The sequence below is a fragment of the Mustela putorius genome, unplaced genomic scaffold, assembly GCF_011764305.1.
Source record: "Mustela putorius furo isolate JIRA1106 unplaced genomic scaffold, ASM1176430v1.1 tig00000198_pilon_pilon_pilon, whole genome shotgun sequence".
Taxonomy (NCBI): domain Eukaryota; kingdom Metazoa; phylum Chordata; class Mammalia; order Carnivora; family Mustelidae; genus Mustela; species Mustela putorius.
Window position 1 is genome coordinate 9,892,863 of NW_025421311.1, and position 13,492 is coordinate 9,906,354.

The following is a 13,492-nucleotide window of genomic DNA, read 5'->3' on the forward strand; positions in this document are numbered from 1 at the left end:
CCATACGCCAACACCGGCCCCCATCACACTGCCCTCCTCCCGTGTCCTTGCTTCTTTGCTTCCAGTCAGGCAGTTTTCTACACTGAGAATGACTCTCCCCATCCCAAAGTTCCACGTACTGAAGATCTCATGGCCCAGCCCGAAAGCTTTCTTCTCATGAAGGCTTCAACCTCTGCCCTCGCCTTCTCTCCCCTCTGCCCTGAGTGCTCTTTCTCTAGGATCTTGTGTTTCTTGCTCGCACACTGATGATGTCATGCACCTACTCAAGTGTACATCTGTCAGGGATTCAGTTCTGTAGCTCCCACAACACCTAGAATATGGTCTTATACTTCGTAAGTCTGTAACCTGATGAGTGGGCACATGGCTGAATTTAAACCCAGAAAACTAAAAAAAAATCAGACAAACTCACACATGTCTTATCTTTTCAGCAAAACCCAAAATCACCTATGTGGAGAACCAGACCGCCATGGAGCTGGAGGAACAAGTCACTCTGACCTGCGAAGCCTCGGGAGACCCCATTCCCACCATCACCTGGAGGACCTCTACCCGGAACATCAGCAGCGAAGAAAAGGTATGACGTCACCAAGAGTTCAGGGTCATGGGGTGCAGGCTCAAAGCAGGTCATGTCTGCCCAGGCCCCGTTCTCTTCGGGGAGCCGGGAGATGGGATGCGGGCCCCGGAGGCCACGCCAGGTTCCATGGCCTCCATCCCCCAGCCTGCTGGCTGTGCAGGGGCAGGGCCACAGGTTCCTGCATAGATCTGCCAGGCTGTGAGTTTTGTGGACGTGGTCAAGTTAGACGTTCTGGGGAGGAAGCAGGGAGTGCTTTTCAAACCCAGGATTACGGAGCTCTGAGGAGCAGGGAGAAGCCAAGAGCTTGGGGGTCCAGCTCTCATCCTCTAAAGAGTCCTGACGGGAATGTGTCCTGGAAATAGCAGGGATCGGGATGAGCCCTATGAATTCTCCTTGTGTTTCGTAGCCTCACGCTGTACATGCACTTATGCACAAAAGCTTGGTTGCCTTTGTGTCTGCCTGTATTTCCGGTCACATTTGGATATCATTTTGTTCTGAAGGCAAAAATAATTAGCAGTTTCTTCATGATGATGATCACACCGGGTTCTCCACTACATTCTAAGTACTCAGCTTCAGCTCTCAGTAGCACATGGTAGCAGGCTTCCTGGTAGTTTGAAATGACTGGGGAGATTCAGCTTTAAAGCATATAGATTTATAGGCCACCGGAAAGCTGTCATTATCATTGACAGTATGTACGGATTGAGGTATCCCCACATCAAGCAGCCCTTTGCTCCTGAGTGGGCCAAAAGCAAGAGAAAGAAGAGGCTTCGTTTTAAAGCAACTTAAACCCCCTTATTGTACTTCTCCAATCTCATCTCATATGCCCTGTAGTATAGGGCTTCATTTTAGTTGGCCAGAGCTTTGTCACCTGGTCAGGAGTAATGGCCTTGGCCTTAAATAACATTTATAATGGATTGCTTATTGACCACAATGTCACAGTTGATAGACCTTCACTCTTCTGCCTGCCTAAAGGAAATCCTTACAGAGGGTAAACTCAAAGTCAAAAAAGAGATAGGGTGACAGAGCAGATCCACATTTGGGATTTGAACTTGAAGATCTGGTTTCTGCCCCATGAATAAAAGACAAAATGAAATCAAAAGGAACAGAAACTGCTGTTCCAAAAAGCCCATTATTTTTTGCAAGTTTTAACTCCACAGTTGAATTCAACTTAACAAAAGCTCAAGGAACTGCTAAGTATTTTTGAAACTCGCATATGCTGTTCGATATTGTGGAAACCAACTGGATTAAGAAATGTGGTGTTTACTTGGATACTTTCTTTATCAACATTGGAATTAAACCCTAAGCTCAGATTTCAGCTCCCATCATGTGTGTTACGTGGATTGAATGTACATTTCAGGGCTTAAACCATAGGGCTGTGGCTCGGCACATATTTCTACATCAGGCTTGTGATTTGTCCAGAACGACCCAGTGTATATCACTGACCTACAGGGAAGGACAGAAATATTATCTATCCCAGATGAATGATGCTTTTAAATTCGATGTCTTTTCTAGGAATAGCTTCACAGCTAAGCTAGACCAGAAGGGTTATTAAGATTTGTGCCTACCCTAAGTTCTTTCATAGGTGGGCACTTCTGGCCTGTATCTGTAAAGTCATTTTTACAGAATGAGAACAAAAAACCAGGCACCAGTCCACACTCATACTTACTAAGTATTGATACAAAAGGCATCCAGCGAGATCATCTCCGACCAAGGAGGGTTGCATAATTCAGCTATTAGTGTAGACCATTTGTCTCAATCTGGGATAATTATCTAAGCCCAGCCACATAGGTTGGATTGTGGTTTCTTTTACTACGGACTGCCTTCAAGTTTACTCAGAGTGACATTACTGGAACGTGGGTGAATCCATGTTAGAACAAGTCCTCAAGCCCTCTAGACTGGCTAGTGCCATGACACCGTATTAACATATTTGCCGAAATGAAACCCTACGTAGGAAAGTTGCCATTTCTATTAGTTATATATTAACCCCAGAGAGGCTTGATGTCCATCTTACGCCATGAAGAGCTCATAATTAAGAGAACAAAGATGGCCGGCTCATGCTGGCTGGACTCTGGGTAATCAGTTTCACTTGCATCTGGCAGCAGCCCCTCATGTTCTCCCCCATCCGAAGGGGCATCGTATATGATCAGGGATCGAGATGATCAGAGGCACAGTGTCATAGTCATGAAAGAAAACAATGTCCTTTCTCAAGTCAGGATGGTCCATGAAGCAGATAAAAACAGATGATTGTATCTACCTGTTAAGGTCAGGAAGGGTCCTGAGAATTAGACCACACACAGTGCTGGGATCCTAGAGGTTGGGAAGGAGGGTCCCGTTTGAGGTTGTCCAGTCTCAGCCGGCACTCACTTTGCAGCTTACCTGCCCTAAAGGTCCCTCCCTGAAGGGTGACGGTGTCTGTCCTCTCCAGGCAGCTGGATCCGGAAGGTCTTCCTTTCCCCGCCCATTGCTCAGCCTTCCCACCTCTGCCCCTCAGTCCTCTGGGTGAGAACTCTTGGATTTTCCACTAGCTTCCACTCTCTGTCCCTTAGACACACTCACTGGTCTTCTCCATTTCCCATGCCGTGGGTTCAACCTCTTGTGCTTCCTGGTGGCCCTGTCCCAGAGAGTTTCAGTCCCCGGGCGCGCCCCTAATGTTTTGTGGAGCCAGTGGAGCCAATGCAGATTTCCATGCAGTGACCTGCTCTTTTGTTCTGGATGGTTCCCTGTTCTGGGCACCGTCAGGCAGCTGAAGTGTTAGCGCTGTCACCATTTCTCATTCTCTCGCCTCCTCTTGAGCTTGTGGTCAACTAAAACGCTCAGCTCGTTTTTACACAGACAGCACTGAGGACACACACCCCCTTGTCCTGTTCTTACACAATTGATTGCTTCACCAAAAATGCAGAATTTTGTATTTCTGCTAAAAATTGTTTTGTTTGTTGCAGCCCGACGTTGCAGCCCTTCCTTGGGGAAGGCTCTCCCTTCCTGGGATGGTACTACCGGTCCCCTTCCCTCTCAGTGCCAGCAGCCACTTCTAATCATTTTGACGACCACCAGTGCCACATATACAAACTCTTTCTGCCTTCAGAAACATTTTAGTCCATCTTCCTGGCTTTCCTCAGAGCTGTCCTTAGAGGTCTGGAAGTCTCGGGCATTTCAAGCCACGTGGACCCACCCCCACCCTGCCCCCCACCCCGGTTTTGTGTATGTGTTTTTAAAGTAATGAGGTCTAAGAGTGGTGACCCCCACTTCACAAGGCCCAAGGGCAGGCAGCTCGGTACCCTTCCCCAGTCCAGCATCGGTATTAGCTGTTGCCTCCAGTCTTGCATGGACACTTGCATGAAACATCTTTGTCCAAGCCCCTGATAAAAATGTCAACTGGGACAAGGTCAAGTGCAGAGCCCTTAGAATGCTCTCTTGACTTCCTCTGGGTCACTGGCTCGGATGGAGCCCCTACCACCACGGTGCTCCTCAGGATTGTGATGACATTTGTGGAAGGCTCAATGATTTCTTCAGTAAAGTTGGTTACAGTATAAGCTCGTTAGAACAGCTCGGTCTTTTGCCTTATTGCTTAGTTAAGTCTAGTATTCGTCTAGACTTAACTAAGCCTAGGTAGGGGTGTCTCTTCTTAAGAGGAGAGAAAAGGCTTCCAACCTTAAGCACAGAGTTAGCAACTTTCTAATGGATCCTAATATTCCTCTTCAAAAAAAAAAGTGGTGGGGGGGAGCAAGCAAAAGCCTGTCACTGAGCCTGATTGCCACACCCTGCCCGCTCGTGTCTCTAGGTGGAGCGCGGCTGCTCCTTGGAGACTGCTGCTGGTCAGTCGGCTAAGCCTCAGTCATAATTGGGTTGGTTTTGTTCACCAGCCGATAAGAGCTAAGCTAAATTTGGGTCATAAAGACCATTAGGGTAGATCATCTGTCTGAAAGTTAATCCATTCCTTAATCTCTATTATGTTGGCCAAAAAGAAGACAAACCATCTATGAACATCGTAACAGGGATTGGTTTGACCCATGTGTCTGGAGGTCCTTGTGATAACGCAGAGCAAAGAAAGGTTGCCCACCCCCATTCTCCCACCGCTCATCCTCCCTAGACTCATTTTAAACATTGCCAGGTATGTGAGTGACTGGGACTAACTTCCAGGTGCCATTTATATACTAAGCAAGACCTTTGGAGGCTGATTTGCAAAATCTGTCGCTAGCAGAACACTTTTGCTGTGTGCTTATTTGAACATTGACTGGTAAAGAAATTCATATGAAACCTTAATATTTAAGGAAAAGAAGAGGGGCAAAGAGTTGAGATCAGAAGAGATAGACAAAAAATGGAATTTCATGAGCCTTGAGTCTTTAGCTGGTGGAGTATCCCACAAATGCCACAAAGAAGAGAGAGCTTTGAAATTCTGGATTCATTGGAAACTGGATCTCTCTGTCACCGGGAGGAATTCCTCTTCTGTACAGCCTAGGTGCCCACGTATAAACACTGGAAAGGGTGCCTGTATTGAGCAGTTAGAGTCTGGCATATTCTGCCTGCGGGCACAGGTAGAGGACACTTGAGGACAACGGTAGGGGGCTTCTTGTAGTTTATTTACACATTCCTAAAGACTTGTGTGTGAGGTCATCAAATGTGCATATGAAAAGAACCTGGAACTTAAAATTTCTGGAGCATGACCAGTCCTATCCTAATGTGTTTCTGTGTGTTCGTATCAGATTGTCTTCACCTGAACCATACCCCATCACCAAGCTGTCAGGTCCAGGGTATAGCCCACCATTCCCTGAGGCACACAGGCCAGAGGTCAGGCTACCGGAAACGTCTTGTTCCTAGCAAATACTTATTCTGAAAGCCACAAAACCATAGCGATCTGGGAGAGAAACAAGAAGACTCAGATTTGAAAAGCAAATAACTCCATACGATATCGCCCTTAAAAAACAATCTTGATTCACACAGCCCTGGCATGTGACAGACAAGCTTCTCGGTGATGTGAACTTGGCAACCACGTTTGACATGTTGGCCCACTGTCCCTTTGGTCTCTGCATGCTCGTTCCTCTGTTCTCACTTTTTTCTTCATTTCAACATCACATGACATCATCCAACATTTCCCTCCTCGTTCCTCCCAAAAGCTCTTTGCGTTTAGTGGGCTCTTACTAAATGTTCGCTAACTCATTTGCGTTTCCTGGATTGCATCGCTGTGTCTCTGGCCTCTGTTCTTTCCTTTCTCTATCTGAACATCAGGGACAACCAGGCACTTGTGCCGTCTAATAAAAAGAACAATGCAGGTATGATGTTTTTCAATCCGGGTATGAAAACAGACACGCCGTCAGCATCGTAGATTCCCAAGTGCTGGATAAGTAAAATATCTGAATGTGGGCAGGAAAATACCCAAGCCTCTGTGCTTCTGAGCTGACTCATGAATGCCGTGTTGAGTGACGGCGGTGCACGCTCAAGCCCCCATGCCGTCTGGGCGTTCCTCTGGAGCTGGCCACAGCAGAGTGTGCTGGCCTGAAAGTTTTCTGCCCCACAACTGTAACGAATTCATGCTCAACATTCCTGGTATACCTCTCTGCTCCTTTCTTAGTTCCTTTTTTTTTTTTTTTTAAGATACAAACTTGATTTTTAATAGCATGCATGCAACGAGTTAGAAAAATGCATGAGCACAAAATGGCATTCGTTGTTTTGCAATCGACTGTCTAACAGAATCCAAAGGAGGAAACCTACCCTCTACATTTATCTCTAGATTATGTGATTCATATTAGGGGTGTCCTCAAATATGACGAGAAATGCTCAAGACATTTTAAAACAGAAGCAGTTGAACCCGTCTGCTGGTGTCCATGTGTATGCCTACCAAAGATTAGGAAAGACTTCTCCTTTGAATGATACATCATAATGTGCGGAAAGTGGGGGGGGACATGAACTGCCTCCTAACTTAAAGTGGGTGATAAACACACCATTGAAAGTGGGTCTTGGACAAAGTTCTGAGTTAAAAAAAGCAGCTGCATGTGCACGGAACACAGTGTTATACATCAATGTTCTGAAGCAACATGTTGTAAAATTTTACTGCTTTCTTGTTGTGTTTTATATCTTGTTCTCTCCAGGCTTCGTGGACTCGACCAGAGAAGCAAGAGGTATAGCTTATCTGACCACTAGCCAGTCTTTAGTTTTTGAAAGCATTCTAGCTTAACTCACCATTCCAGTTCAATAACCAGACATGCTAAACTAATTAGTCCTAGAGTTAGATTAAAGAATAGGTCGATAGTGGTAGACATTACTTAGCAATAGTGGCGTTCTAGGGTGAGCAAGCAAGCTGTGTTGGGAGTGGATGAACAAAATCCTTATTACTTCTTAAAATTGGATCTTATTCTCTTGCTGGTGCTGGTAAAAATCACATCCAGGTAATTATACTTACAGAAATAAATCGCTCCAATTCCCAGGCCAGGCATTTTGAAATGACAATTTTTTTTTTTTTTTTTTTGACTCTCACCTGGTTGATGGGGCTTTGGGTCATAAAGTCATGGAGTCAGTGGTCTAAAAACCCACTCAACCCTTCCCAGCTCAACTCATCTTGTTGCTCGCTTGTTTTATAATGATTGGTCTCGGTAAATGATCACATCACATCCCATTTCGTGTCAAAGCAATGCAGACGACATCTCTCCTTGGTTTGCCCAAACTGCTAAACACACGTGTGTCACTTTCACAGAGCATTAAATTTATGAGATGAGCACGATTTGACACAAGCGGTTGTATGTTTTTTAGAAGTCCATAGCATTTAGCCCTTGAGATTTCTCCGACTACTTGCTTCAGCTCGGGGAATGTGGGACTTTGTTTGAAAACTGAAGCTAAATATTAATCTTAAGATTTTAATGTTACCCACCCAAGACCCTAATTATAATCACGCTTATCGTTGTTTTCACTGATTTGTGTGATTAAGTGACAGAGAGTGAAATAAGAACCAGTATGCTTCCAGTGGGGTTTGAGGATCCAACCCACAAGTATTTCTTTAAAAACTAGCTTTTGTCTCTTCTCCAGAGGAAATTTTGATCTTGTAATAGTATAAATGTAGACTACGGGAATCCTATACACTATATTCTAATCGGGTAACCCGGTCCTCTTGGTCTCCCAGAAATGATAATTATTCGGAACACATAACTCTTGTGTTCAGGTCGTGGCTATAAATATTTAATGCTGTTTAATATTGAAGAGTTGACTGCCTGTCCCCGGGCACTGATCCTAGTTTCTGCACGTTAATACGCGGTCGTGATCAAACCCAGTGTCTGATAAGCTCTCTTCGTATCCTACCTACTTCCTTGTCATGGGGACCGTAGTCAAGTGCGCATCTTGCTGAAATCGCCCCGTGCTGTCCCATCCTAGTGTTGTATTGCCCCAAAGTCACGGACCCACTGGGATTGGGGGAGGGAGAAAGAAGGGTTCATTATCACCCGCTTCTGAGCAACTACAGATCTAATTCTGCTTGGCCTTCTGCATCTTCCCCTGTCATTCTGATGTGGACCTGGCTGGAAGGGGAGGGAGATTCATCAGGGAGCATTAAGGGAGGGTAGGAGAATTACTAGTATTATAAGTAGAAGTAATAGATTTCCTCCCAGGAAAGCAGACAAGTCACTTCCGTTCTCCAGAAGTATCCTTACCTTGAGTATCTCACTCTGGATGTAATTGACTTTCAAGTGAGTGCCGCCCCTGGGGCTCAGAAGTTCCATTCCTTCCTATTTGTCTCATTCAGAGACAAAGACCGTTAAGTCCAGATGAGTTCCAGAGAAGGCTTGGGCTATGGCCAGTTTTGTTCTGTAAGCTCGGAAAATTAGCACTTTCACCTGGAACAAGGGATGCAAAAAATGTTTTGATGAGAAGGTAACTGTAATTGCCCTACATGCTATTTTTGCGAAACAGGGTCTCCTTGTCCCAGCCGTCCTTCCATTCTTGCCCAGAGATCCTCCGCTTCCTCTGCAAGGCTGAACTGTCAGCAGGACCCGTACCTGGATGGCTCATAGCTGGCACTCCTTGCCTTTGTCCTGGTGCCACAGTAAAACGTTTCAGAGGGAAACAGTCTAATCACACTGGAAGTCTGTGCGCTTCCCCTTGGAGCGCGAACTGGGCATCTGACAAATTCCCATTCACAATCCTGTCGTGAGCCACCGCGAAACAAGAATTCTGTGTAGAGGACTGTCTCCTGGCCTCTTGACACCATGAAATGAGAAAATTTTCCACACACAGAAATTTAGACCACCTAGAAGGGGAGGAAATCATGGCTGTCAATGAAACCACTTCCCAAACTTCTCTTCAATCACTTTCTAGAACATTCTGAGTAGACTGGTCATGCCCTGCTTTGTTGTTGTTACTGTCCTCCTCTTCCCTACATGACCCTCTTTGCATCTTTTGCTGCAATATTGCTTCCATTGTGGAAATGTTCTCTTGACTTCCCAATGATCTGGTCAGTTTTCCATGTTTGTGGGTGTTGAGCCCAGGACAAGCTCGTCTGTATGACACACGATCATAGTTCAGCCGCTGGCCGGTGTCACTGTCGGCTGAACCTGTGTTTTCACTGAGATAACCAGAAGGGCAGGGGGTAGATCTCGAGCCTTTTCTGCCTTTATCCCATTGTGTCTGGGGCACAAAGGAGTGGCAAACCGGTCAGGTCAGCCCTCTAGAGGTATTTGCAAGGATGACCTCAATGCCACTCGCTTAGACTGATGGGTTCATTTTTGGATGGCTCATGGAAGTGCCACTGGGGTGTATTGGGACAACCCTGTCAGCCCACAATAAAGGGGGTCCCAGGATCCAGAGACCTTGCGATGTGTCACGGCTTTCTAGTCAAGTGCTCCACACCTGTCTGTGGTCACCTCTCACTGTGTAGCATCTCCTCAGCCAGTCAGCCTTGCAGACCTACAGGTCAGATGGGGTGAGAGCCTGGGCTTCGGGCGCTCCTCTGAGAGCAGAATGGCCCGTAGGCAGTGGTGATTTTGCTCAGCTGTCTGCCTCCTTGCCTGCACTGGTGTTCCAGCTTCCAGATACCTACCTCAGTGGGGCTTAAATGCCTGAAGTGGATTAATTCCATCAGCGATAGTCAGAGGGACTTCTTGGGTCCCTTAGGTCTGTGGAGACTGCCCCACAAGGCCCATGGAACCTTGTTTTTGAGCTGCCCAAACCGGCTGTGTGTGACATTGCAATTCTGGGTTTCGGGCTTCCAAACCAGCAGATCAGAAGAACCTGAACGAAACAGGTGTTCTTTCATTCTTTAAAGGCCCAGCCCCATGGACGACAGGTGCCATATGGAGAGCGCTCCCCTGGCCCTCTCCACAGTATATCATATGCTAGAGATAAGAACGTGGCCCAGCCTACGAGGAGCGAGACTCCTTCTTCAGATTACCAACTTTCTTGAGGATCTGACCTTGGGCAACGCGCCCAGACTTTTCCTAGGCTGGCAGCCATTTCACTTCGAGCATCAAGGCAGGAGCCCCTTGGACATATTCCAGGACCCATTGCCTAGGGATCACAGGCTTATTCCCCTTTTGACCAATCACTGGAATTCCAGAGACTCGGGAAGCCAATTATGTTATCAAGGGCTGGAATGCAGAATCTGGTGGTGGCTGCCTGGGACTCTGTGCCACTGTCCCTGGAGAGGGGACCTAGGGACCCTCACTTCCAGCTCAACAGCTCCTCACCACCGAGCTGTTGGACTTTCTCTTGAATGAAATTATTTCACTTTTAAGCCTTCAGGAAGGTGAGGCATCTGCAGAAATATAGGTTTCTTGTATAAGTGTCTGCACTTGGCGCACTCTGATTTCCCATTATGCATGCATGCACCATGGAGCTGCCAGATGGGCAGACGCCTGGAAGGAAAGCACAGGGCGCAGGTTTCCCAGAGTCTCAGGACGCAGAGCTGTTGCTGCTGGACCATCCACTGGCCAGGGCTTTTGCTTCCATCTTAGATGTGCCAAACAAAGTCGTCTTGGGGAACCTTGCTTGTCCTTGCCCTGAACCAATCTTGGCACAGAGTCTAGGCTGCTTCCCATGAACTGGGTCCCATTTTCTATTTTGGATGCACTCGAGTTCCCGTGGCGCTCTCCAGAGCCTCCCACACTAGCTGGGACCGTAAGTAAGAGACACGGGCACAGCTTGGGGAGAGAAGGTGAGACTGGTCCCAGACAAGAGGTGGCCCGGTCTCCTCCCCCTGCGCCGCCGTGGGCTCTCACGCACTCTCTTCCCTCCCGGCAGACTCAGGACGGGCACTTGGTGGTGCACAGCCACGCCCGCGTGTCGTCCCTGACCCTGAAGAGCATCCAGTACACGGACGCGGGAGAGTACGTCTGCACGGCCAGCAACACCATCGGCCAGGACTCCCAGTCCATGTACCTGGAAGTGCAGTGTGAGCCGCAACTGTGGAAGGATGAGGGGAGGGGTCTGTGCAGGGTCGGGCTGAGAGAGGGGACAACGGCAGCCAGGACCCGAGCTGCATCCCCCTGGCTCTGCTCACACTCCGGTGGCAGTTGCCTGAGCCATTCCAGAGCTCTATCCCCAAGTCATCCCCTGACACTGTCCCAAGCTCACGAGCCCTTCTGTCCTCCCACGCAGCTCATAGGACCGCTGAACCAGCCTGACCTTCACTACATCCCAGCGTTGGCTCTGTTTGGGGTGCACCCGCCCTCCAGGGGCTGGGAGACGGGGCGTGCGGGGCTCCTATGTAGTCGTGGTCTTCCTGATAGGCATTGTGGTTCCTTGCAGATGCCCCCAAGCTGCAGGGCCCCGTGGCCGTGTACACATGGGAGGGGAACCAGGTGAACATCACATGCGAGGTATTTGCCTACCCCAGTGCCACCATCTCGTGGTTTCGAGACGGTCAGCTGCTGCCGAGCTCCAACTACAGCAATATCAAGATCTACAACACCCCTTCCGCCAGTTATCTGGAGGTGCGTCGGGGCGGGGGGCAGGAGAGTGGGGAGAACGGACCGTCCGACTCCGGATAGGCTCCTCTATGCAGCTAACATCTTCTCGCTTGCTTCTCTGGCATCGTGACCAGGGGAGCCATCGGCTACAGAAGAAACTGAGCCTCAGCCCTGCCTCTTTTCTCTCCCTGGGGCCAGGTTCTGGCCCGGGAGGCCAAGAGTGCCTCTTCTCCCTGGCCCCGTGGCAGTTCTCTCTGGCTTCAGGCTGGGCTGGAGCTCATGGTTCATGCTTTCCTGGTTCTTTTCTTATTCGTCCAATAAATAAAGATCTGAGTTGGAACACTCAGAACCCACGAGTTCCTTCTTTCCAAAGGTGACCCCAGACTCCGAAAACGATTTCGGAAATTACAACTGTACAGCAGTGAACCGCATTGGACAGGAGTCTTTGGAGTTCATCCTTGTCCAAGCAGGTGAGCCCTCTCATGGCTGCACTACCCTTCCCCTTGCTGGCCTGGTCCATGCCCTTCGGTGATACCAGGAGAGTGAAAGAAGAGAGGACCGGGGTGGGGGGGGCAAAGACAGAGAGAGAGGGTCAGGAAGCAGGGAGCCTGTGGAGCCTGGAGGGTGTGGGCACAGGACCTTCGGGGAGACAATCATATGGTGAGGTGGGCTGGGCGACAGGATCTAGGTGATAAGAATCCCAAGAAATGAGAGACTCGCCTTGTGGCTGAGAGTGCTGTACCGGACCTGGTGGGGCTCACCACGGTCTCCATCTGTGCCCTCCCCGCAGACACCCCATCTTCGCCGTCCATCGACCAGGTGGAGCCATACTCTAGCACAGCACAGGTGCAGTTTGACGAGCCCGAGGCCACCGGTGGGGTGCCCATCCTCAAATACAAGGCAGAGTGGAGAGCCGTGGGCGAGGAAGTGTGGCATTTCAAGTGGTATGATGCCAAAGAAGGTAAGCGGGGGAGAGCGGGCACTCCCTTTAGGAGGATGGGCTGCTCGGTGTTGGGCAGACACTGCACCCTGACAGCCCATGGGGGTGGCGTAGCACACCGCTGTCTGCTGCTGAGGGTACCACAGGCCAAGCCCTGCCAGCCGTTCATCTCCTGGGCCGCAGCCCATCCCCGTCCCTCGAGAATTAGGCGCGCTCGCATCTCCTCTAGAATTGTTGGCCTTCTGTGCCCTGGTACCCGAGGACCTGCTTCCCGGGGCCATGCCAAGGTGGGCGAGGCGGTGTCAAGCACGCTCCAAGCAGAAGCCCTGCTTAGGTGCTGGGCACACCCAGAGGAGTCCGGCCACCCCTGCCCTGCACCTTTGGGGGTCCGGCGCTGCGGGTTCTCTGCCATCTCCCACCCTCTGTCCTCCCTGGTGGACTCAGGGACTGTCATGTACTTACAGTGTTGACCAAATAACGAACAGCCCGAGAGTAAAGTCTGCTCTTAAATCCATGCTGCAATATATTTCCAAACCTGAAGTTCAGAAGGTGACCCTTGGATGCCTGCAGTTTGAAGATTCTGAGCCCAGACCATTTTGCCCCAAGGACTGAGTGTATAACTGTGTCTGACTCTCCATTTGGGGTTTAACCAGGTCTGTGAAGCTTGCTTTGTTTCTGTAGAAAGTCTTAATTCTGGTCCTGTCTGTGGTGATGGAGCAGCCCCCTCCCAACCCGGTTTTACTGAGAATTTGTTTCACCAGGACGCTTTCATCATTGTTTTCAGTTTGGGGGGACGGGGCCTGGGAGGAATTTCTGTGAGTCAGGATTGGAGCCAGAAGAAGACAACCTCTTTACCTCCCTAACTTCCTCTGAAAACTCACACCACATTCATGGCGAGTTGGTCCCATGGTTCAATCTGTCCAACTGGCTTTTTTTTTTTCCTTTTTGTCATGGCTACAGCTGGATGAAATAAAAAATGTTTATATTTTTAAATTCAAGTATGATGAACTTTCTAGTTTTATTTTTGTTGTAGCAAAATACGTAGAATCTGAAATTGACCATTTTGGCCACTTTTCAGTGCACAGTTTCGGTACACAG

General features: G+C 48.8%; 1 protein-coding gene across 22 annotated transcripts in view; it reads left to right on the forward strand.

The window, feature by feature from the left end:
- Positions 1-13,492, forward strand: part of NCAM1 (neural cell adhesion molecule 1) — a 301,060-nt gene that overhangs the window by 246,939 nt on the left and 40,629 nt on the right. For 14 of the 22 annotated variants that reach the window (XM_013054846.2, XM_045077567.1, XM_045077565.1 and 11 more), the window contains exons 8-13: positions 429-571; positions 6,655-6,684; positions 10,787-10,937; positions 11,294-11,478; positions 11,828-11,924; positions 12,245-12,415. In XM_013054846.2, the coding sequence (XP_012910300.1) occupies positions 429-571; positions 6,655-6,684; positions 10,787-10,937; positions 11,294-11,478; positions 11,828-11,924; positions 12,245-12,415 (777 nt within the window). The remainder of the gene's footprint in view (positions 1-428; positions 572-6,654; positions 6,685-10,786; positions 10,938-11,293; positions 11,479-11,827; positions 11,925-12,244; positions 12,416-13,492) is intronic. The other 8 variants (XM_045077566.1, XM_013054849.1, XM_004749838.2 and 5 more) reach the window with 1 other exon arrangement.